At 57.1% G+C, this 22,762-nt stretch overlaps 1 protein-coding gene across 3 annotated transcripts in view; it reads left to right on the plus strand.

The window, feature by feature from the left end:
- Positions 1-22,762, plus strand: part of AGO2 (argonaute RISC catalytic component 2) — a 100,584-nt gene that overhangs the window by 65,187 nt on the left and 12,635 nt on the right. For all 3 annotated transcript variants that reach the window (XM_039232982.1, XM_039232984.1, XM_039232983.1), the window contains 11 exons: positions 1,626-1,746; positions 9,691-9,872; positions 11,684-11,820; positions 12,410-12,544; positions 13,283-13,370; positions 14,024-14,171; positions 14,939-15,058; positions 15,180-15,302; positions 18,427-18,560; positions 20,677-20,861; positions 22,257-22,416. In XM_039232982.1, the coding sequence (XP_039088913.1) occupies positions 1,626-1,746; positions 9,691-9,872; positions 11,684-11,820; positions 12,410-12,544; positions 13,283-13,370; positions 14,024-14,171; positions 14,939-15,058; positions 15,180-15,302; positions 18,427-18,560; positions 20,677-20,861; positions 22,257-22,416 (1,533 nt within the window). The remainder of the gene's footprint in view (positions 1-1,625; positions 1,747-9,690; positions 9,873-11,683; positions 11,821-12,409; positions 12,545-13,282; positions 13,371-14,023; positions 14,172-14,938; positions 15,059-15,179; positions 15,303-18,426; positions 18,561-20,676; positions 20,862-22,256; positions 22,417-22,762) is intronic.

Below are 22,762 nucleotides of genomic sequence, written 5' to 3' on the forward strand. Positions count from 1 at the left end.
GGTCAGGAACGGCAGACCGGGAGGTCAGAGGTGGCCCGGTTGTCTTCGGGGCCTCACACCCGCCCGGGCGGTGACCTCCCTCTCTGTCAGAGGCCTGGTGCATTCCCGGTGGAGCGCATCAAACAAGATGTCGCCCAGAGGCTCTGTTTGCCCCGAGGACCCCCCGGGCCAGTGGGCATTGGGCGGACTGGCTGCATCCCTACCGCCCCCTCTGCCTCCTGCCGTGACCACAGCTGAAGGTCAGCTGGGCGCCGCCAGCTTGAATGAGGCAAACCTCAGGCTAGCTGTGCTCATGTTCTGGAAAAGGAATGGAATGAATTTCTGATTCTTGCTTCCTGAAAGATGACCAAGACTCTGCCCCAGAGAAACCCCCTTACGACCAAGCAGAGCTCAGCCGTCCCTTGCCGGGGACAGCGTCTCAGATGTCCCCTCCCTCCCCTCTTGCCCTGCAGCCACAGTGTGTGTCTCTGTGTGTGCCGCACCCCACAAGCTGCCGTTTCCTGGTAAAGACCGAGATTTGGAGCCCGGCCGTTCGCTTCCTATCGGTCTTCTGCACAGTTCCCTTATGAGGGCCTTCGGGGGCCAGGCCGGCCTTGGGGCCTTTCCTGTCTATACCTTATTAGGCACCCTGTGTAAGAGGAGTCGAGTATTTGGTGAGCTGTATGGAGACGCTGGCAGCGAGGTGCTAAGTGGGCTGCCTTGCAGCAGGCCTGCGGAGAGGGCGGGCGGCACTGGCCTTGCTGGGCCTCAGAGCCAGCAGGGTGCTCTGGCCGCCCTGGCCTTCCGGAGTGGGCTCTGCACGCGTCCCAGCCGAGATGTGGGCAGGCAGGTGCAGTGTGGCCGGGAGGGCCATGGGCCCGCCCGCTGCTTAGGGAGCACTGCCACACAACAGTCTCTGTGTTCGCTGCCCTTCCGGTGCCGTGATGCCGGGAACACGCAGCAGCAACATCTGAGTGGCTCAAAACAACACGCTTCCTGTTTGATGCTCATGGCCCTTCAAGTCCTTCGACCACCCCGGCTAGGTCAGGCCAGACTCGGGCTTTGAGCCGAGTGTAGGATCTTTGATGTGGAGCCCGGACCGAAAGGGCATCAGCACCCAGGCTGTGCACTTAGAGCAGATCGCGAGAGTGCGAGAGGCCGAGCTGGTCACACAGACCCCCTGGAAGCCTCTGGTGGGGTCAGATCCTTTGCCTTTCCAGGGACCAAAGCAAGGCCACGGTGTCAGCCGGGCTGGGGTCGTTCTGTGCTCTGGTGGGAGGACTGCAGGGTCCCATGGTGACACACATGGTGTCTGATCCCACAGCTTTGGGAGCCGGAACCCCATCCATGCTGGTCTTTTCCTCAGTGCCTGCAGGAGGTTCTCAATGCATCTGTTGTCCACTCTGGGTAGCGTCCACAGTGCCCAGCATGGCGAAAGTTCGCCCATGTTTGAGCAGCCAAATGAATGAGCCTAAACCCAATGAAGGTTCTGGTTTGAGTGTTCATAGAACAAAATTGAGAGTCGTGTTGCTGAAAGCAGCCACAGGTTGTACGAAATCGCTTCTAACCCAGCTTGAGAAGGATGTCGTCCTTCTGTGCCGTTTCTCTGATTTTATTGACCTTTTGCTTGAATTGTCTTGTTTCAGGGAAATTGTGGAACATATGGTCCAGCACTTTAAAACACAGATCTTTGGGGATCGGAAACCAGTGTTTGATGGAAGAAAGAATCTCTACACAGCGATGCCTCTCCCAATCGGGAGGGATAAGGTAAGCACACTTTTGGATCAAGCACTGTGCAGTGAAGAAACATGCAAACCCGTCACTGTGCGCTAAGTCACTGGGGAGATGGCTGTGGTCGGCTGTGTGCTTCAGCCCGACCGCCACGGAGGCTGCCATCCGCGTGCTGTGTTTTCAGAGTGAGAGGCTGAGTTGGCTACGTTCAGAGACAGAAGCTGAGAGCTTCTTGGAACGGCATTTTTATTTTATTTTTTAATGTTTATTTTTTTGAGAGAGAGACAGAGCTTGAGTGGGGGAGGGGCAGAGAGAGAGGGGGAGACACAGAATCCGAGACCGGCTTCAGGCTCTGAGCTGTCAGCACCCATGAACTGCGAGATATGACTTGAGCCGAAGTCGGACCCTTAACTGACTGAGCCACCCAGGCGCCCCTGGAACGATACTTTTAAATGTAAAACACACACACCTCACGCGCCACAGATCACCACACAGACAGGAGTCTGGGTGGTGAAGACCTTTGGAAAAGGACATTTGTAGAGGTGGAGGCGTGTGTGATGGTGGTGGCCATGATGGTGGTTTGCAGAGGTGAAGGTGATGGTGGCTGTGAGGCACAGCTGATATCTCACTGAAATAATAATCGATTGATTAACCAACCCGGGTACTGGTTGTTTTAAAATGTCGCCTTTCATTATCGCTTTCGTCCTTATCATGGCTTTACTTAAAGAGGGATTCAGTTTCTGTCTAGAAGTTGTCACCTCTCGGCACATCTTCCAACCAATGGGCTGATCCGGGATGGTGACGGGGGCTGGTTGGTAATAGAAGAGCAAAGACTCAGCTCAGGAATAATCTTGACACAAACCTTAAAAAAATAAAAAACACAACAAAGAAACTAGTAACAGAACAGCTGGCCCAGTGGGTGCAGTAAAGTTGATTCCTGTCGAGAATGACCTGCCCCGTTAGCTTCGTCAGTCCCCGGGGCCCTGGGAGGGAAGGCGGTGTGGTACCCACGGGGTGGGGGGTCCTTACAGTGCTGGCCACTGAGCTGCACGTTCTCCAAGGGCATCAAGTGTTTTGTTTTTGTGTCTTTCTATCATCTTAACATGACTAAGCTCCTTGCGCTGGTCTGAGTTGCCAGGAGCCTGGGTGGTTTTAGCGCTCTGATAACGGTAGAGTACGTTGCGGCCGAGGGAAGGCTGGTGCTGATAACACCCCCTTACTGACTGGTCTCGGGCTCTGCGATAACCGCGGTGCCCGGCGGGACACTGCCGGCCTGGGCGCAGGGCGATTGGCATGGGCCTTCGGAATCTGAGGGAGCCCCAGGGCTAAATGCCCGGCACCGGGTAGGATCGCGCCTTGCAGATAAGCACGCTGGTGCCTTTGCTGTGTATTGATTGTAAAGTGTTATGTTTAATTTGCATGTTTGGTTTTGTGTAAAGTTGTATGAGAAAAAAGCATAAGGAGTTTATTCGCAGTTTATCTGTGCATATTTATAAGTAGACTCGAGGAGGGGCTAGGAATATTTTTCCTTCGGAAGGGGTGAGGGAAGCTGGTACAGTGTTCATATTTGAGGAAGTCAGCCCAGCTCTGGGGTAAAAATGGAGCTGATCCAAGTCCTTGCTGTGCCCACGCTGTGGTGTGGGACGTGGCTAAGCCTGCCCACCCGGCCGGGCCCAGGTGCTGCCGTATGGGGGCAGGTGTTGAAGCCACTCCCAGGGTCCTTGTGAAAGCTGAGCGGATCCACCTGCAAGAGAGTGCCCACGGGGGGCGTGCTGCCTGTGCCCGGGTACAGTTTCGGGGGCGGGAGGGGGTCTGTCCATACCGCGGGTCCCAGATCATACTCTGAGTTGTCCGGGGTGAGCGTCCATAACCGCCTGGCAGACACGGCTGGCTGTGGTTGGTCGTCTGGGAGGTCCGTGTGCCCCCCGCACACACTCCCCCTACCTGGCAGGTGCTCCGTGTCCGACAGGTGTAACGCCGCCCTTCCGCGCACCCTGCGGATGAGCGTCGAGCACCTGCCCCAGCTGCTCCTTCCGGTCGTTAGGTCTCCGTCAGACGGTTGTGGTCTGCAGACATTAACCTCTTCTGTTTGGGAGCCGACACGCTGTGGCCACTTTTCTGTGCCCCCCCCCCCGCCCCCCCCCCCCCCCCGCCCGCCCCCGGCCCCGGCCTCACCTCCTGTGGCAAAGTGTCTCGTCGATCTGTCTTACATTTGCTCTTTTTCTCTGAAATGCTTTCCTGGCGTCGCGGGCACCTGTGTGTAAGAGAGAAGATCCCGTGCTGTCCCGTGGACCCCGTGGGCGGCTCTCGTCCAGGTCCACACACAGGATGTGGCCCGTGGCCCTTCCTCAGGAAGGCAGCTCTCGTCACTTGCACTTACTCTGCCCCCCTAAGAGCCCACCCACCTTACCCCCAGGCCTGTGTAGAAGGACAGCCTGGTTGGGGCCCAGAGACCCTGTGGCTGGGCCAGGCCCTCACGTCTCACACCAGGCAGCTCAGGAGCTCGGAGCACCTGCTCACCGTCCCGGGCACTCCGCGAGATCAGAATATCTGTCGGTGGGGACTCCTGGCGCCGGCCCGGCCCTGGGCCCTCTCTCGCTGGCCCTCCAGCATCTTGTAGCGACAGCGTCTGTCTGCCTCTTCAGGGAAAAGGCACAAGTGCCTCCTTCCTGGAAGCAAGTGGCCTGTCAGGCCAGGTGCACGACCTGAACGGGACGCTGCGTGGGAGGTGGGACCCTGCTCACGGTGGGGCACACACCCTGCACGCCACGCCTGGCGCTCCTGCCCCATCACCCCCGTGCCGCAGAGCGAGTGCGGCCGTGAGCACTGGCCCGGGGACAGGGGCCGGGGAGCCGCCCCTTGGCCCTGTGCGCTCACTGGGGCGACCGAGGGACCCTCCAGTAGGGCCACAGCACGTGTCCCAGGGCCTTGAACCCAGCTGGCCTGGCTCAGAGCTGACGCCTGACAGAGCAGCCACGTAGACCTGCTGGTCTCACCCCAGGAGGGTGACTGAGTTCCCAGCCCCCACCGATGTGCTCGGAAGGACTGGGGTTTTCATCCAGGCTAATTTGTAGGGACGACAGGTCGCTTTTTGAAGAGCTTGGCTGCTGTCCAGTCGCAGGGAGACCTTTGATACCCATGCCCCACACACGTGTGACACGAGGTAGGACCTTCACATCCCCTTCCGGGAGGGGCCCGAGGCCTGGAGCCTGGGCACCTGCTGCAGCTGGCTCCGTGCACGACCCGCCCCACGCGCCCTCGACTGCACAGACAGCCGGGTTGTAGATAAGAAAACCCTGTCAAAACACACCCGCTTCCTTTGTCCGCAGTTTCTCTGTGTCCCTCACGGTGGTGTCGTCCCTGCCTCAGTTTCCTGGCCACACAGGTACCAGAATGGCCCCCCCCCACCCCCGGCAGCTCTGAGCCTGCCACCCCGCTGGCTTTCAGACAGAGGGAGTTGAGCGTGCAGCTTTGATCTGTCTGGAGACGCCGAGTTTCGCACTGGTTACCCCATGCCCAGGCCTGGGCCATGTCCTCAGCTGCGGTTTCGGGGTCTGTGCTCAGAAGGCGGTCGTAGCATTCCTGTGCCACAGCTTTTCGCGGAGCCGTCGCTGGTGCCCTGAGAGGCGGCCAGCCTCACGGCCCGTGTGTGCCGCCGGGAGCCCCACGGAGCCCCGCATCCTGCGCAACTCGCGTCAGCAGCTGCGGCGGATCCTGGCGTGTGGACGGACCCCGCTGGCAAGTAGCCCAGACCGACACGAGGGAGTCCTCAGGCCGTGTCACGGCCACAGCCCAGCACCGCCCTTCCCGTGACGGGGGTGTCCGTGAGGTCCCCGCTGCGTCCCAGCTGTCAGAGCGTGCCGTGGACTGAGCTGGCGCCGAGGGGAGGCTGCAGCCCACCCACCCATGCACCCGAGCGCCTTTGCTGAAGGGAAGTATAGCCCCTCAGAGAGTGGCCATACTGAGGTGTCACTGACAAGTAAAGTCGCGTGTGTGTAAGGCGTACGTGATGACTTGACACCCGTGGACAGTGTGAAATGACGAAGGCGCCCATCACCTCCTGTAATTACCATGCTGTCCATGGTTTCTGTGTGTCCTCACTGACCCGGCAAAGCGGTGCTGAAGTGCTGCTCTCGCAGAGAGAGCTGGGTAGGCCTGTGTGAACACCGCATCAGTGCATAGAAGTTTGTGCCGGAGGCCAGACCCAGACCTCCCGACGGATGCTCTCCTCTAGCCTCTGCCTGACGTGACCCCACACACGTGTTCACGCGGCACACGGCGCCCCTTCTGCTGGGGGAGGAGGGGCGCATTTTCAGACTTACTTCTGTAACTGAAGTGTAGTTGACATACAGCATCATAATCGTTTCAGGCATTCGGCACAGTGACAGCAGTTCTGTACAGTATGAAATGTCCCCATGGTGAGTGTGGCCACTGTCTGTCACCACAAGTGAGGACAGTGTTATGGACTCTCCTCTCCGCTGCCCTTTTCATCCCCATGGCTCACCTTGTAACGAAGTTTGCACCCCTTCAGCCCCTTCATCTAACCCACCCGTCCACCCGCCTCCCCTCTGGCGACCCCTAGCTTGGGCTCCGTATGTAGGAGTCTGTTTCTGGGTTTCCATTTGTTCATTTGTTTGGTCATTAAATTCCAGACATACACGGAACCATGCAGCATTTACCTTTCTCAGTTTCGCTCGGTGTAATATCCTCTCGATCCATCCATGTTGTTGCAAATGGCAAGATCCCACTCTTTCGTGTGGCTGAGGAACATTCTGGCGTCTCTGCACCTCCTCCTCTGTATCCGGTGTTCAGCCCGGGCTGCCTCCATGTCCTGGCTGCTGTGATGGTGCAGTCAGCGGGGGGCGGGATTTGTCCAAATTAGTATTTTCGTTTTCTTCAGGTAAATGTCCAAAAGTGGAATTATTGGATCATGTGGTACATCTGTTTTTAACTTTTTTTTTTTTAATGTTTATTTTGAGAGAGCGCGTGCACATGTGAGAGATGCAAGGGGCAGGGGGGCGTGGGGAGAGAATCCCAAGCAGGCTCTGCACTGTCCACATGGAGCCCAACAAGGGGCTCGATCTCAGGAACTGTGACAACATGACCTGAGCCAAAATCCAGAGTCGGACCCTTAACTGACTGAGCCACCCAGGTGCCCCACTTCTGTTCTTAACTTTTTGAGGACCCTCCACACTGATCTCCAGAGTGGCTGAACCAGTTTGCATTCCCACCGGCCGTGCACAAGGGTCTCTTCTCTCCACCTGCTCGCCAGCACTTGTTACTGCTTATGTTTTTGATCGTAGCCATTCTGACAGGCGTGAGGTAACACCTCATTGTGGTTTTGGTCTTGGTTTTAGCAGCCGAGTGTGCGTCCACAGTGTGCAGCGGGTCTTTCTGGAAGGGGCCCTCCCGTAGAGACCTCCTGTGGTTCAGCTGCTGCTGCTTGTGGGTCAGGTCCACGCACCTGGAAGTGTGATTTCTCTCTCACTGCTCCCTCCTCGGCTGGGCCTCGGGCCACATCCAGTTGGTGGCTGTCAGGAGTTACGGTACTCGGTGCCCCTGGCATGCAGGGGACCCCAGTGCAGCCTGCTTGCCGCTCTCGTGGTGGTTGGACGCACTGAGTGCACGAGGGAGGAAGTTCCGCAGGAGCTGAGAAAGGCTGGTGGGAGTTGAACGAATGAAGAGTGAGGGGTGAGTGAAGAGTGAGGCCGGTGCAGCCAGAATGCTTGGCCTGGAATGTGACCGCTGGCTGGGGGTTGCTGGGTGCCTGGGGGCGGGGCTGGGGGGGCGTGCCAGGCAGCTGGCACAGAGGCAGCACATGGAACCCTCTTCCTTCTGGGACTTGGAGGTTTGAGGGGCCTGGATAGGGTGGGGGTAAGGCTGGGGTCGTGGGCGGTGGCTGCACACGTGTGTCGTGCTGCCCAAAGAGTGACAGCCTCCAGTCAGCACTGGGGAGTGGAAGGGCCCAGCCCGGCCTCTGCCCGATCACAGCTGTGTGGCCTGGGCTGGACCTTTAATCTCATCTGTGTTTTCATGTGTAAAAAGTACAGGGAGCACCTGACTAGATTTTGGCTCAGGTCGTGATCTCACAGTTTGAGAGTTTGAACCCCGTGTCGGGCTTGACGCTGACAGCGCAGGGCCTGCTTAGGATCCTCTCTCTCTCCCTCTCTCTGCCCCTCCCCGCTGACTCTCGAGCTCTCTCTCAATGTAAAGACAATAAACATTAAAAAGGAAAGTAGTGAATAAAGCCTCTGTTTCTGGGATCTTCGGATATTTAAGGATAAAGTATATATAATCGGTGATCTGTCAAAGTAGACTTTCTGTAACTATTGGCAAATACCCAAATCGCTTCAGTCACCAAGTTTTGGGAGTGCCCTGTGTTCAGGATGACTGTCATCGATTACCAAATAATTAACTGCAGGATCTGAAGTGGTGGGGGTGCGGGAGATCCAAGCATCACATGAAGCAAGGGGCGGGGGGGCAAGGGGCGCTTCAGTGATGGGCGGAGAGCGAGATGACTCACTGTCTGCTTCAGGGACTGGACCTCCGACCGCCATCCAGTACGCCAGCCACTGGCCGTGCGGAGATGTATAAGTGTAGGTTTGTTAAAAGTTAACAAAGCTGAAAATTCAGTCCCTCAGCCACACCATCCACATTTCACGTGCTCGGTGGCCGCACGCGGCCAGTGGCTATCATCCTGGGCAGCACAGAAAGAGACTGTTGTCTTCATCACAGAAAGTTCTATTGGACGGAGCTGTTGTGGACCACTGAGCACGGTTGTGGCAAATATTCTGAGGTTTGGCTAAGAACTTCAGTTTCTTCCCAGGAGATTCTCGCAGGTCTTGTAGTTGAAGCTTTTCTCTCTGCTTGTTTTGTACCTAGAGCTGCTGGTATGCCTGGGGCCCAGACAGTCCCGTAGGACAGCTTCTGGAAGTGCTGGCGGGCTAGCCCCGTGCGTGTCCCCATCACCTGCGTTCTTTATTCAGACACTTATCTTCTCACATTTCATCATGAACCTGTTTCGTCAGAGAGGAAAGCTGAAGGCATTGTAGGGGTGCACACCTGCCTAGAATCTGCTGTGCACTGGAGGGGCGTGCGCCCACCTAGAACCCACAGTTAGCCTTTGTTTTACCACGTGTCTGTTCTGAGAAGGGAACCCCCAGACCCACTGCAGCCTTTCAGTTCCACTGCGAAGTAGCTCTCCAGGACCCCCAGCTAGCTCCCAACCCCCCCTTCCTATGTTCCAGAAGCAGCCTCCGCCTGTGTCACACTCCGCCCCTCCCCCACCCCCCACCTACCCCTGACTGGACCCCCAGGCGGAGAAGCTGCCATATAGAATCCGCCCCGTTCTGGTGATGCCTCCTCAGGATGAAGTCTCTGGGTGCTCACCTCTCCTGAGCTCTGTATGCAGGACTGGGCAGAAGCCCCAGGTCTTGTGGCTGGGGGGGGGGTGTGCATGTGCCCAAGTGCGAACGGTTGTCTGAGGGACCGGCTGTTTCCCTACCCAGAGATGATCTGGGAGCTGACTACCGCCTTTGACCTCCCAGTAGCTTCTTAAGAAGCGAGTGTGAGGGGCAGCTGGGAGGCTCAGGCGGTTGAGCATCCAACTCTTAATCTCAGCTCAGGTCTTGATCTCAGGGTCATTGAGTTCAAGTCTTGAGTTGGGCTCCATGCCCAGAGTGGAGTCTACTTATTTATTTATTTTTTTTATGTCTTTATTTTAAGAGACAGAGACAGAGAGCGAGTGGGGGAGGGGCAGAGAGAGAGACATAGGATCTGAAGGAAGCTCCAGGCTTTGAGATGTCAGCACAAAGCCCGACGCAGGGCTTGAACCCATGGACTGTGAGGTCATGACCTGAGCTGAAGTCAGACGCTTAACCGACTGAGCCACCCAGGCGCCCCGGGTGGAGTCTACTTTTAAAAAGGAAGGAAAACAGGAAGAGGCAGGTGTGAATGACCGTGTTCTGGGTCTCCTCGCAGGTGGAGCTGGAGGTCACGCTGCCTGGAGAAGGGAAGGACCGCATCTTCAAGGTGTCCATCAAGTGGGTGTCCTGTGTGAGCTTACAGGCGTTACACGATGCACTTTCGGGGCGGCTGCCCAGCGTCCCCTTTGAGACGATCCAGGCCCTGGACGTGGTCATGAGGCATTTGCCATCGATGAGGTGAGGACCAAGGAGCCGGGAGCGTCTGCGCCTCACCCTGAGTGATGCCTGGCGAACGTGAAACCTCTCTCCAGGGAGGAGTGGAATTTGGAATCGGGGTAGCGATGGTCCTGGATTTTATGATGAAAATTATAAGGGGACTAACATGGAAAAAGTTTTAACATAAAAATAAACCAGCAGGGGCACCGGGCTGGCTCAGTCAATAGAGCATGTAACCCTTGATCTCGGGGTTGTGAGTTTGAGGCCCACGTGGGGCAGAGGGATGGCCTGTCTTTGTGCAGCCTGGCTGTCCTTTTTTCACTCAGCTGACTGTGTGAGCCGTGTCATGTTGCTCTGTGGCCTTCCCGCGTGGGACCTGTGGTCGCGGGAGGCCACCCCGGCCCCATACCCAGCCGAGCACCCTCCTCACGGACGGCTGAGACGGCAGGTGGCACGGCGCACCTGCCAGCTGTCTTGCTCCCCGGGGCTGCTGTGCTCCCCCAGATCGCCACGCCTGAACTTGGCGGGTCAGAGGGGAGGCGGACACTTGAGTGGCTCACAGTTTACCACATGGTGGGACTGCACTAATTCCTGCGTGAGGCCGGTTTGCCATCCCCAGACCTCAGGTTTCTGACCCAGGACGCCTGCTGCCTCCACGTGTGGGGCACTCAGTGGGGCCTCAGGGACAGAAGGAGAAATGAGCCCCGTGCCCCCCTCTCCGGGCACCGACAGAAGCCTGAGGTTTCAGGGGAGGGTGGGGCTGCCTCTGTCCTTGTAGGCACAAGAGTGGGTGCTCCGAAGCACCTTGTTAGATTTCTGAAGGGACCCTGGTGTTCTCAGCCTCCAGATTGGGTGGGGGTGACCGGATGCGAGGCAGGCTGTCCCTCCTGGCAGGGACCCCTCCTACCCCCGGCCCCCAGGGTAGAGTCCGTGAGTACTTAGGGCTGTTGTTGGCAGGGAAGCAGGTGAGTGCAAAAAAAAAAAAAACCCAGACAAGCAGTTGCCAAAATGTTGAATGTGTGTTTTAAACGGGTGGCAGGAGTTACTGTGAATTCTGATTTTTTACTTCCTGAGTTCTTTTGAATTAATTACCATGTTACTTTTATAATCAGGAGGAAAGCCTACTTTCATTATAGAAAAATAATAGAAAAAGGGGCAGGACGAGCTTGTCTGAGGGGGAGAGTGCGGGGCTCCCACGCACAGTCCCCTGGACGGTGCCCCCTGTAAAGGGTCATGCGGCCTCCACATATTGGCCACCATGTGGCCCGGGTGACCCGGCACCGTCGGCGCTGCTGCTCTGAGGACGCATCTGCTACGGCATCAAGGGGGCTCCCTGCCCTCCGCGCCCCGTCAGCAGCTGGCCCCTGGAAGGTGCTCGAGTCTCCTCAGGCACTTACCTTTCCATCCTGTCTCCTCCTCCCCATATAGGGGGGAGGGCGTCTCTCTGCAAAGGAGCTGCGTGTCCCCAGGGGATCCTGTGCCCCCCCCCCCCCCCCCCCCCCCCCCCGCCGCCATCCTGGGGCTGGTTCGGTCCCACGGTCTCGGCACACCCTCCCTACACGGCCTGTTTCTAGAAAGATGTGAGCCCCACGGCATCAAGGGGCGCGGGGCCCTGCGCAGCCACGCCTGTGTCTGGGGTCCAGCGCGCTGAGGACGCTGCTCGCCCTGCCCCACGGTGAGGCCGTGGTCCCCAGGGCTGTGCCTGCAGCGGCACGGCTCAGTGAGGGCGCCTCTGTGCGGAGAGGGCAACGGGGTCGTTGGCGACAGTGAGCGTTGGCCTGCGCGGGTGACATGTGAGCGGCACGCCTGACGCGCGAGGGGTCTCATTGCAGGTACACCCCCGTGGGCCGCTCCTTCTTCACGGCGTCCGAGGGCTGCTCCAACCCCCTGGGCGGGGGCCGGGAAGTGTGGTTTGGCTTCCATCAGTCCGTCCGACCTTCTCTTTGGAAAATGATGTTGAACATTGATGGTAAGCAAAGCCCCAGCCTTTGGGGGGGGGGGGGGGGGGCAGCGCCTGTGCGACCAGTTCCAAACATGGCCTCTGTCAGAGCCGGAGCTTCTGTGCCCACCTGGCCCCTCAGACCTGATCAGAGCCGCCTACAGGGCTCTCTGGAGATAGGGGCTCTGGGTGCCGAGGCGGCCCCCAGGGGCTGCATCTCAGGCGGGTCCCCGATGCGACCTTTCAACTCACCTTGTCATTTTCAGCCTGGTGGCTGACTAGGGGCCCGCCTCCCGTGCTGCCTTCACGCTGGCCTCCTCCAGGTTTGGGGGGCCCTGGCCCCCTGGGAGCCTCTCACGGTTGGGTCCAAAGTTGTGGTTGTTGTGATCTGCTGGGGGTTAGTGTAATCCTGATTTTATTCTCAGAGGGTGACTTTGGCCTGTACCGACCCCCTTCCTGTTGGCCATGACCTGTTGCCCCCTCTGGCTCTGTCCCACTGGTAAAGCCCGAAGGTGAACTCCAGGGCCCAGGCGGACAGAGCCCGGGTGGGCATGCAGGGAGCACCACCGGGCACCCCCCACACCCTGCTTTTGCTTTTTTCTCTTTTTCCCACCTGTAGTCTCAGCAACTGCGTTTTATAAGGCACAGCCAGTAATCGAGTTTGTTTGTGAAGTTTTGGATTTTAAAAGTATTGAAGAACAACAGAAACCTCTGACAGATTCCCAAAGGGTAAAGTTTACCAAAGAAATCAAAGGTGGGTGACTGCCTCGCACATCGGGCCGGGGCCCTGCGGCCCCGTCTGAAGTCCTGACGGGGATGGGGGAGCGGGCAAGAGAGGTTAGCCGTCAGATGACTTAGCACAGAGATAAATTGAACCCATTCACAGAGCAGGAATGATGATGTTCAAAATAAATGGATGTCTGTGTAGGGTGAGGTCAGTGACCAGTGGCATCCAGGTCACTGGCTGCTGGGACCAGAGAGCGCCGGTGTGGTTAGTCGGTACCTCACGCTGCTCTGGAGTGGGGACCACGCTCTCGGGTCTTGTCAGGTGGTCCTCACAATGGTGGCAGCCTCCACACCCACCAAGTCAGGGTTCCGCTCCAGAAGACGCGGCCCGAGTGCAGTGGCCTGGCTTGGGCCCAGCCTCAGAGGGGTGGCCGGCACCTGTCGCCCGCCTCACAGGTCATGTGTGCCTCCCCTCCCCCCTGCACCTGTCCTTCCCTGAGGGCTTTGTAAAGGCCATCACACTACCCATTGCTAAAAATAATCCTAGGGGAAGCGTAAAGTCTCAGCTGAGCCAACGTGGTCTCTTTCATCTTTAAGAGCAATGTCCAGCCTCTGGCCTTGGCATTTCTGGGGCTGAAGGCGTCCCCGTGGGTGAGAGGGGCCCAGCCCAACGGTCCCCCTCCCTCTCAGGGTAAGGACAGCCTCTGTGCAAGCTGGTGCCCAGGAAGAATCTTGACCCTGAAGCTGGGCTGCTCTGTATTGTCAGGTCTGAAGGTGGAGATCACGCACTGCGGGCAGATGAAGAGGAAGTACCGCGTCTGCAACGTGACCCGGCGACCCGCCAGCCACCAAACGTAAACGACCTTACTGTCCCACCCGCATGGGCGGTGGCGCTCGCTTCCACTGTGATGAGCATAGTGTAGAGCAGTGACCCTTCTGGAAAGGGTTATTTCATTCGAGCTAAAAATTCTAGCACTGAATCTCTGGCTCAGAGAGTTAAACTTCACCCGCTGACATAAAATATGGGCTGGGGACAGGTTGGCAGCTCCCTGTCAATTTTTCTTCTGGAATTTTTAGGCGAGAGAGGGTCGTTTTTGTTTGTTTTCCTGTCCTCAGTGCTGAGCTGGTGCTGGGAGGGAGCGGGGGTCCGGAGGCCCTGCCCTGTGTCCTGGCCCAGCGTTGGCCAGAATGCACCCAGACCTTTCTGTCCTCATTTGTCCCGAAATCCTTGCATATAGTGTAGACACCTGTGGCCTCTGGTTATTGCATGTTACATGCGTGTGAGAAGTCTTCATTTCCCAACTCCAGGGGAGACGGGATGGGTTAGGAACTATTTACCCAGAGGGCATGGTTTGGTTCTGACCCCTTGAAGGTCCCTGATCATGTGCCCCACACATCACCATACGCCTCGTTCAGCCCCCAGCAATCAGCCCCAGGGGAGCTGGCCACATGCAGGTCCACGGCCTGTCCCCGGGGGCCCGGCCTGACCCCTTCTGTGTCCCCCCAGATTCCCGCTTCAGCAGGAGAGCGGGCAGACGGTGGAGTGCACGGTGGCCCAGTACTTCAAGGATAGGCACAAGCTGGTTCTGCGCTACCCCCACCTCCCATGTTTACAAGTCGGACAGGAGCAGAAACACACCTACCTTCCCCTCGAGGCAAGTCCGGGCCCCTCCGTGCTGTCCACATGTGGGCAGGGCAGTGTAGACAGACACCAGCCGAGGAAGTGTGGGCAGGGCGGTGTAGACAGACACCAGCCGAGGAAGTGTGGGCAGGGCAGTGTAGACAGACACCAGCGGGAGGGCCCCACCTCTGGTCGTGCTTCTGCCCAGGCCTCAGGCCAGTGCCCGGGCCGCCTGTCACAACTGTTCCCCGTGAATGAAACTGAATGAGTGAACGAAACGGTGCGAGGACTGTCACGTGTCCCTGGAGGCCATGCCCTGCACCCAGCAGGCCCCTCCCACAGGGTAGAAGATGCTCAGAAAAGCTACAGTTTCTTAACGCCTCCTCTAAGATTCCCTTCCTGCTGGAAAAATCCTGGGAAGAGTAAATGCTAAAACTAAGGCCCCGATTTTAACTCTTTCGTGTCAGTAACTTAAATTCTCTCTCCCTGTCCCATTACTCAAACCCCCAGCCAGTTTTCCTGCGCTCCGGTCCAGGAGGCCAGCCTCATTCCCGTCAGCAGGCAGCTTCATGCCCCCGCCCCGGGAGGGTCCTAGGTCCTGTGGGTGCCGGGCTAGGCTCACCCAGGAGCCCCCAGGCAGCCCCCAGGCGTGCTGTTCTGGTGGGTTCGGGGGCAGACACCGCATCGGAGAACAGGGAGAGCCATCGCCCAGCCCCCCCAGCTCCTGCTCCCCCTCCCAAGCTCAGCCCCTGCACACCCCCCCCCTCAACAGTGCCAACGCCCTGGGTCTCTCATTCCTAGGTCTGCAACATAGTAGCAGGACAGAGATGTATCAAAAAGCTGACCGACAATCAGACCTCAACCATGATCAGAGCTACTGCAAGGTCAGCGCCAGATCGGCAAGAAGAGATTAGCAAGCTGGTGAGCGTCCGGGGCCCAGGGCCTGAGGCCAGCCCTAGGGTGGGGACCCCCGGGGACTGTGGGGCAGGAGAGCCCCTGAAGCTTCGGGTGAACACAGCTGCTTTCTTTTTTCCTCTTCAAGATGCGAAGTGCAAGTTTTAATACAGATCCGTATGTTCGTGAATTTGGAATCATGGTCAAAGACGAGATGACAGATGTGACTGGCCGGGTCCTCCAGCCGCCCTCCATCCTCTACGGGGGCAGGGTACGTGCGTGGCAGGGGCAGGGGTGGCGGGTGGGGGGGGCTGCCTATGGGTGTCTGTGACCTGTCTGCCGCTCAGTGATGGAGCAGTATCTTTTGACGCCACTGAGGCCGGACGCATGACCAGAAGTGTAGACCGTGGTCCAGGTGAGGGATTCCTCCCACTCCGGGCCAAGCCGGTGCACGTTAGGGGGCCTCGGGAAGGACGGGTTTGCCTGGGTGATGTCAGAAGTTTTCCAGAATTACCCTTTATCTTTTCAGCAGGTGATTTTTATTATCCCATCAACATCTAAAAACATTATTCTTTGTGTGATGGGCCAGTGACGAATTATTTTCCAGAAGTGTATACTGCTTTTCTGTTTTCTTAACTTCTGTTTCAGAGGAATTTGTTGGCAGGCAGAGCCGTCAGTCGCTCCTGTGTCTGCTCGTTTGTTGTTGCCCATGAAATGCCTGGCTCCATCAGTGCATAGTGAGGCGTGCTGTCCGCGAGCCCTGACAGAGCTCGTGAGCAGGGTCTTCGTGCTCTCCCTCGGGGCCGGCCCCCCAGGTGAGGAGCACAGGCCTGCTGGGGCCTTAGCCTCACAGACCGCGGGCTCTCACGGGAGCATTCTAGGGGACTCTGGACCTTTGACGCTTGTCCTCAGGACCGGTGGCAAGGTCTGGTTTTGTTTGTAGGGTTTTCCCCTTTCTTACTATAAAACACAGGCTTTGCTTTTTCAAATGTTCCAGAGTTCAGAGGCGCCTGGGTGGCCAGCCAGTTGAGTGTCCGACTCTTGATTTCGGCTCAGGTCATGATCCCGGGGTCATAGGCTTGAGCCTTGAGTCAGGCTCCGTGCAGACAGCACTTGGGATTCTCTCTCCCTCTCCCTCTCTCAAAAATGAAATCAAATGTTCCAAACTTCATAAGGTACACAGAACTACAGGAAGGGGGCACTTGGCTGGCTCAGTCGGAAGAGCATATGACTCTTGATCTTAGGGTCATGACTTCGAACCCCACCTTGAGCATGGAGCCTACTTAAAAAAGAAAACAAAGAATTACAGGAAGAAATCTCTTTCCCTCCGTCTTGGGTGGTTTCCCAGGAAGTGATTGGTGTTCTCTTTATCCTTTGTAAAAATGCCTAGGCATTACTTACAATTTTTTTCCATCCCTTCTGGTGCAGATAGTGATGTATGAAATACGCTTCTTTTCACTTAAAACTTTCTCGTAGAGCCCGTAGAGGTCTTGGAGACGGCTGCGTGCATACGTGATGCAAGGCGTGTTCATTCTGCCTCTTACTGCACGGTGTTCCGCGTGGGGGTCCTGTCCTGGTCCCCATCCTCTAAAAGAGGACTTCTGAGCAAGGCTCACGTGTGAGCCTGTGTCCGGACACCGTGCAAACATAGCACCTTTTTGAACCCTTCTTGCAATTGTGGGAGGAAGAGCGTTTGATTCTTTTCACAAGTAGGTAGAGATGCCTAGAAGGGCCCGCATTACGTAGTGAAACCAAGATCACAAATCTGGTGGTTTTTCACTGCCCCAGCACACGCCTGTGTCAACATTCTGCGTCTTAGTAAATACAGGAATGATCTGGAAAATAAAGTTACTCTTGTAATCTTATCTTGCAAAAACATTAGAATGGTAGGCATTGAAGATTTATAATGCCTCTTTAAAAATTTGTTTTAATGTTTATTTATTTATTTCGAGAGAGCACACGCAGGTAAGCAGAAAGGCAGGGAGAGAGGAGAGAATCCCAAGCAGACTCTGCGCTGCCAGCACAGAGCCAGATGTGGGGCTCAGTCTCATGAACTGTGAGATCGTGACCCAAGCCCAGGTTAAGAGTTGGACACTTAACCGACTGGGCCACTCAAGTGCCTCTCTGGTGAACAAATTGTTCCAGATCTCCAAAGCATTTTAATGAGAGCAGATGAGCCTCATCACCATATTCCTTGTCCATTCTCAGAGCAAAACATTAAATGGCCCTCAGGGCACGTTTGGCAATGCCTGGAGGCTGGGGTCTGATGACAGAGACTTGTGGCATCCTGCAGTGCCCAGCGTCGCCCAGATGTCAACCGCGCTGAGGTTCAGAAACGCGGTGTTGCTGGAGCCCATGTCTGTGAAGCATGTGTTTGCTGAGCCTGGAACAGCAGACTGGTGGTGGTGCCTTCTCTCACTCACGGAGCCAGTGGGGCCACAATAGGCTTGTGTTACTTTTGTAAATTAAAAACGTTTCCCACTAAAAACAACTGAATGACAGGGACTCAGATGCCCACGGCGTTGGTGGTGCCCGCAGGCCTGAAGAGCCCCGCCCTCCTCCCCGGGGCCCCTCCCGATTGTCCTTGTCCTCCAGAATCACTGCAGGGAATTCAGAGATTGCTTGGCTGGTGGTGCTGAAGCCTGGTCCTTCCTGGTTGGAAGGTGACAAAATCAGGTGGACGCGTCGCTTGCTGTTCACAAGTGGGAATAGCTTCCGTTCCCTGAACAGCCACAGGCAGTGGCGCGGGGAGTGGAGTGGAGGGGTCTCAGCTGGCCCATCTGCTCCCCGGCTCGGGACCGGGAAGAAGCACCTTGTCTTCCCTTCCCTGGCTGTGTCTGTGATCACAGAGGAGGTAAAATAAATGAGAGTATGTTCTGAACCAGGAAGCCTTCCTGTAGCATCCCAGGGAACTTCCATTCTTCCAGGCTACCCTTGAGGTTGGGTGCACCTCTGGGCCTCTCTGCAGTCCTGGGCCTGTATCCACTCCTCCCTCCATGCGCCCTTCCTCTGTCTACCCATCCCTCCATCCCTCCATCCCTCCTTCATCTCCCATCCACCTCTTCACTTGCCATTCCATCCAGCCCTCCCTCCCTCCATCCTTCCTCCGCTGTCCCTGAATCCGTCACCCCATCCATTCTCAGTCTACACGTCCATCCATCCATCGCCTCCCATCCACCTCTTTATCCACCTGTCCGTCCTTCCGTCCTTCCTTCCATCCTGGCCCATACCACCCTGGTATCCCTGGCCCACTTGCAGAGCTGGGCAGGTCAGTTCCCAGCCTCAGCAGCACCATCTGGTTGGGGAATCAGCGGAGGTGGGGAAAGAAACACAGTCCAAGTTCAGAAGGTTGGGTTTCCCATCTTCCCTCACTCTAAATGTCTTGCTGTTTGCAGAATAAAGCGATCGCCACCCCTGTCCAGGGCGTCTGGGACATGAGGAACAAGCAGTTTCACACGGGCATTGAGATCAAGGTGTGGGCCATTGCCTGCTTCGCTCCCCAGCGCCAGTGCACGGAGGTCCACCTGAAGTAAGGCCGCTTGTGGGGGTGGAGCAGATGACGGGGGGGGGGGGAATAGGCGGGGCCGCTGGGGGACAGCTTGGTGTCTGTAGCAGGAGTGGCAGCCTTTCCCTGCCCCAGAGCGAATGTCTGGGGTGGGCCTGGCCAGGAGACGTGGGCGCCTCGAGGCTGCTTTTACTTTTCAGACTCCCTAGTGGAGGGAGAGTGGAGAAGCAGTGCAGATTATGTAAGAAATAAAACAGAAAGTGAAGAATAAGTTTGAAAATTAGACACAAAAAAGAAAATTATATTAGGTGAATTCAAGTTACTTTAAGAAAACACTTCAGGGAGGGGCGCCTGGGTGGCTTAGTCGGTTGAGCGTCAGACTTTCGCTTAGGTCATGATCTCGCGGTTCGTGGGTTCGGGCCCCGCGTCGGGCTCTGTGTTGACTGCCAGCTCGGAGCCTGGAGCCTGTTTCAGTCTGTGACTCCCTCTCTCTCTGACCCTCCTCTGCTCACGCTGTCTCTCTCTCTCCTAGAAATAAATAAAAACATTAAAAAAAAAAAATTAAAAAAAATAGAAAACACTTCAGGGGCGCCTGGGTGGCTTAGTCAGTTAAGCGTCCGACTTTTGCTTAGGTCATGATCTCGCGGTTTGTGGGTTCGAGCCCCGCGTCGGGCTCTGTGCTGACTGCCAGCTCAGAGCCTGGAGCCTGTTTCGGTCTGTTACTCCCTCTCTCTCTGAGCCTCCCCTGCTCACTCTGTCTCTATCTCTCCTAGAAATAAATAAAACATTAAAAAAAAAAAAAAAAAACACTTCAGCTTCATATTTCTGATATCCTCCTGGCCTGGCCGCAGACCCTTAGTTTGCACCAGACCCATGCAGCTTTGGGGCGCCAGGGCCTCTACATCTCACCTTAGGTCCTAATCTCAGGCCATGAGTTCAAGCCCTTGCACCGGGCTGCGCACTGGGCATGAAGCCTACTTAATAATTAAAAAATAAAAACCATAGAGCTTCGTTACTCATGCTTTTGCACCAAACAAACCTCACAGGGAGAAGAAAGCTTTTGCTTCCCACCTGTCTTGGGTGGAAACAGGAAGAAACTCAAAGCCTGAAAAGTATAACTGTTGACATTGTAGCCGAGGGTGGTTCTGAAAAGCAGTGGCTCAGAAAGTTCTTGAGAGCTGACGTCCAGGAGACAGGCTGTCAGAGGTGTCCTCCACGCCACCAGCAGAATTCGCTGGAAGCACAGAGCAGCTTAGCTAAGAAGCAAGCAGGTTAGGGCCTGAACACCAGGTGCCTTTCTTCCCCGCGCCCTGGCCTTGGCTGCTTCGTTTCACGTTGCCTGGAGCCAGACGGCCCCGCAGCACATCCACCTGTAGACAGAACTGCACTCAGACGGGGGTCGAGCCCTGGCTCCACTGGATCACAGTGTCCTCGCCCTTACTGTGGAAGGCGGTGCTATTTTTATTCCGAAGTTTAAAGTAGCAGCTGCTGATCCGTGTCCCCCCTCCCCCACCGTGGCTTCACCAGGCCTGTTGGCAGTCACTGCTGGTGTCACCGTGGTGTGGGTTTGTCTGGTTCTCTCCCACGACTGTCGCCCCAGTCAAGTTGTACGCACAAGAATAGCGGGGGACCCAAGGGGACGGGCCATTCACGGTTTTCCTCTCTGACGTTATTGGCCGTTCACGGAGTCCTGGCGTCTGTGCCGGAACCGGGGAGCCAGCTGGCCCTGCCAGGCCAGTGGCAGCTGCTCCGTGCATGCTCTAAAGGGACAGCACTGTCGCCACACCCGGAGTGTCACAGGGTGAGGCACACGGGTGTGTGTGGTTGGAAGTCATCTGTTTTATCGAGGCAGAATAGCCGCAGGTGACTTTTCCTTACCTCACACGTGTCCTCAGCACACCCCACCTGTTTCCTTGCATACCCCACGCGTGCACTCAGCGTGCCACACCTGTGTACTCAGCATACCCCTTTTCCATAGTTAGCATGTTGACAGCCACGTCCAGATCTTGAACCTAGATTCTGATGGCAATGAAAATGGTTTGGGGTTGCTTGTTAAAGCTGTGCCCTTGACCTGGGGCCTCTGGCTGGTCTGGATGCTTTACTCCCTGTGCATTCAAGTCTAATGAAACTTCTCCTCCAGATCCTTCACGGAGCAGCTCAGAAAGATCTCGCGGGACGCCGGGATGCCGATCCAGGGCCAGCCGTGCTTCTGCAAATACGCCCAGGGGGCGGACAGCGTGGAGCCCATGTTCAGGCATCTGAAGAACACGTACGCTGGCCTCCAGCTGGTGGTGGTCATCCTGCCTGGCAAAACCCCCGTTTACGGTAGGCTTGGTGGCCCCACTGGCTTTGCTCGTGACCTCCGTGGGTGTAGCGCAGCCGGAGCCCTTTGTGGTTTTGCCGCATCAGGGGGTGCTCCTTTCTGGCCCATCCGTGAGCTAAGAAAGATGGGGGTCTGTGATGGCTGCCGCCCGCACTGGTCGCATCCAAGGCCAGAGGTCCCAGAGGCGAGCACGTGCACCCCACCCAACATGATGGTGGCTGGACGGAGGAAGGTTCGTCCAGTGCACACACAGTGATGGCCGGGGCCACCGTCCGTCATCCTCCATGTGACATCTCTGTGCCCGCCTCAGAGCTTTCTGGAAGCTCAGCAGAGTCCTTCATACCAGAGGGCGGTTGCTCATCCATTCATCTGATGCTTATCTGGCGCCTCTGATGCTGCCCCAGGCCTAGAGAGTTCAGAGAGAGACAAGGCCTAGCCCCCTATCAGGAAGCCCCAGGGCCATGGTGCGTATAGACTGGTGACCTCAGGGCAGGCGAGGTGGCTGTTGGAGAGCCATCGAAAGCTAAGGGTTGGGGGGATCGCCTGGAGGGCTCAGTCGGTTAAGCATCTGACTCTTGGTTTTGGCTCGGGTCAATGATCTCACGGTTTGTGGGATCAGCCCCACGTTGGGCTCTGGTGCTGCTATTGCAGAACCTGCTTGGGATTCTCTTCCTCTCTCTTTCTCCCTCCCTTGCTCCTGTTCTGTCTCTCAAAATAAATACACATTTTAAAAAGAGAAAAGAAAAAGAAAGCCCTCTGGGAGCCCAGAGGCGCCCAGTGGAGGAGGTGTTGGAATGAGAACCCAGGGGCATGTGGGGTGCCCTGAGGCTCCCCAGCTGCTTCCCAATTAGACAGTGACAGAACCAGGTGCATAAAAGCCACACAACCCGCCCCCCCAAGCTGCGAACGCAAAGAGCAACGAGAACGCCATCAGCGTTCCCGTCCGCACGTCACCTGTTTCCCAAGCGAGCAGCCGACAGCTGCTTCTTGAAAGAACCCAGAACCAGGGCTGAAGCCTAGATAGCTCTTTGATGTCAGGCTTGCATTTGCTGTGGATTTTGGGGATGCCAGTGTCTTTATTTTTAACCACGCTGTGCACCATGACAGAGGGTGGGCGGGCCTCGCCCTCCCTTCCAGCCTGGCTGTGCCCAAACCGCCCGCCCACAGCCCTGGAAGCTGCCGAAATGGCCTTCCTGCCTGCTGAGGAGTGAGCCCCCCACCACCCTGACCCAGAGGGCCTGGGTGTGACTTCCCTGCGCCATGGGCCACAGGTGCGGCTGCTAGGGTCGCGCGTTCTCACCTGGGTCCCCGCAGGGGTGGGGGGCGGGGGGAGGTGAGGGCTCGTTAAGGCAGAGGCCTGGCGAGAGCTGCCAGTGAGTGCATGGTTGGTTCCACAGCCGAGGTCAAGCGCGTGGGAGACACAGTGCTGGGGATGGCCACGCAGTGTGTGCAGATGAAGAACGTGCAGCGGACCACACCGCAGACCCTGTCCAACCTCTGCTTGAAGATCAACGTCAAACTAGGAGGCGTGAACAACATCCTGCTGCCCCAGGGGAGGTGAGGATCCCCCCCCTCACGCACACTACCTGCCACGCGTGGGCCGTCAGCGTGATTCCCGGTGGGCTGCAGCAGTGCACAGGCCGGCCACCGTCCTGGGCGCAGCCCACCGGGAAGCAAGGCACAGGTTCGGCGGCTCGCAGTTGAGGGAAAATGGGAGTCTGCAGGTCACAGGGTGCCGCGGCCAGGTTCCCTGAATGACGTGAGGGCAGAGAAGGGCCCAGGGGTCCTGACGCAGGGGGGTGGGGGGGCAGTGGTGTCGTGACGGGAGTGACGGGGCAGAGCCCAGCTCAGCTTGAGCGGCTGGGACATGAGCCTCCCTGGTGACAGCTCGCCTCTGGAGCGG

The sequence above is a fragment of the Hyaena hyaena genome, unplaced genomic scaffold (assembly GCF_003009895.1).
Source record: "Hyaena hyaena isolate Hyena2069 unplaced genomic scaffold, ASM300989v1 scaffold_69, whole genome shotgun sequence".
NCBI classification, from domain to species: Eukaryota; Metazoa; Chordata; class Mammalia; order Carnivora; family Hyaenidae; genus Hyaena; species Hyaena hyaena.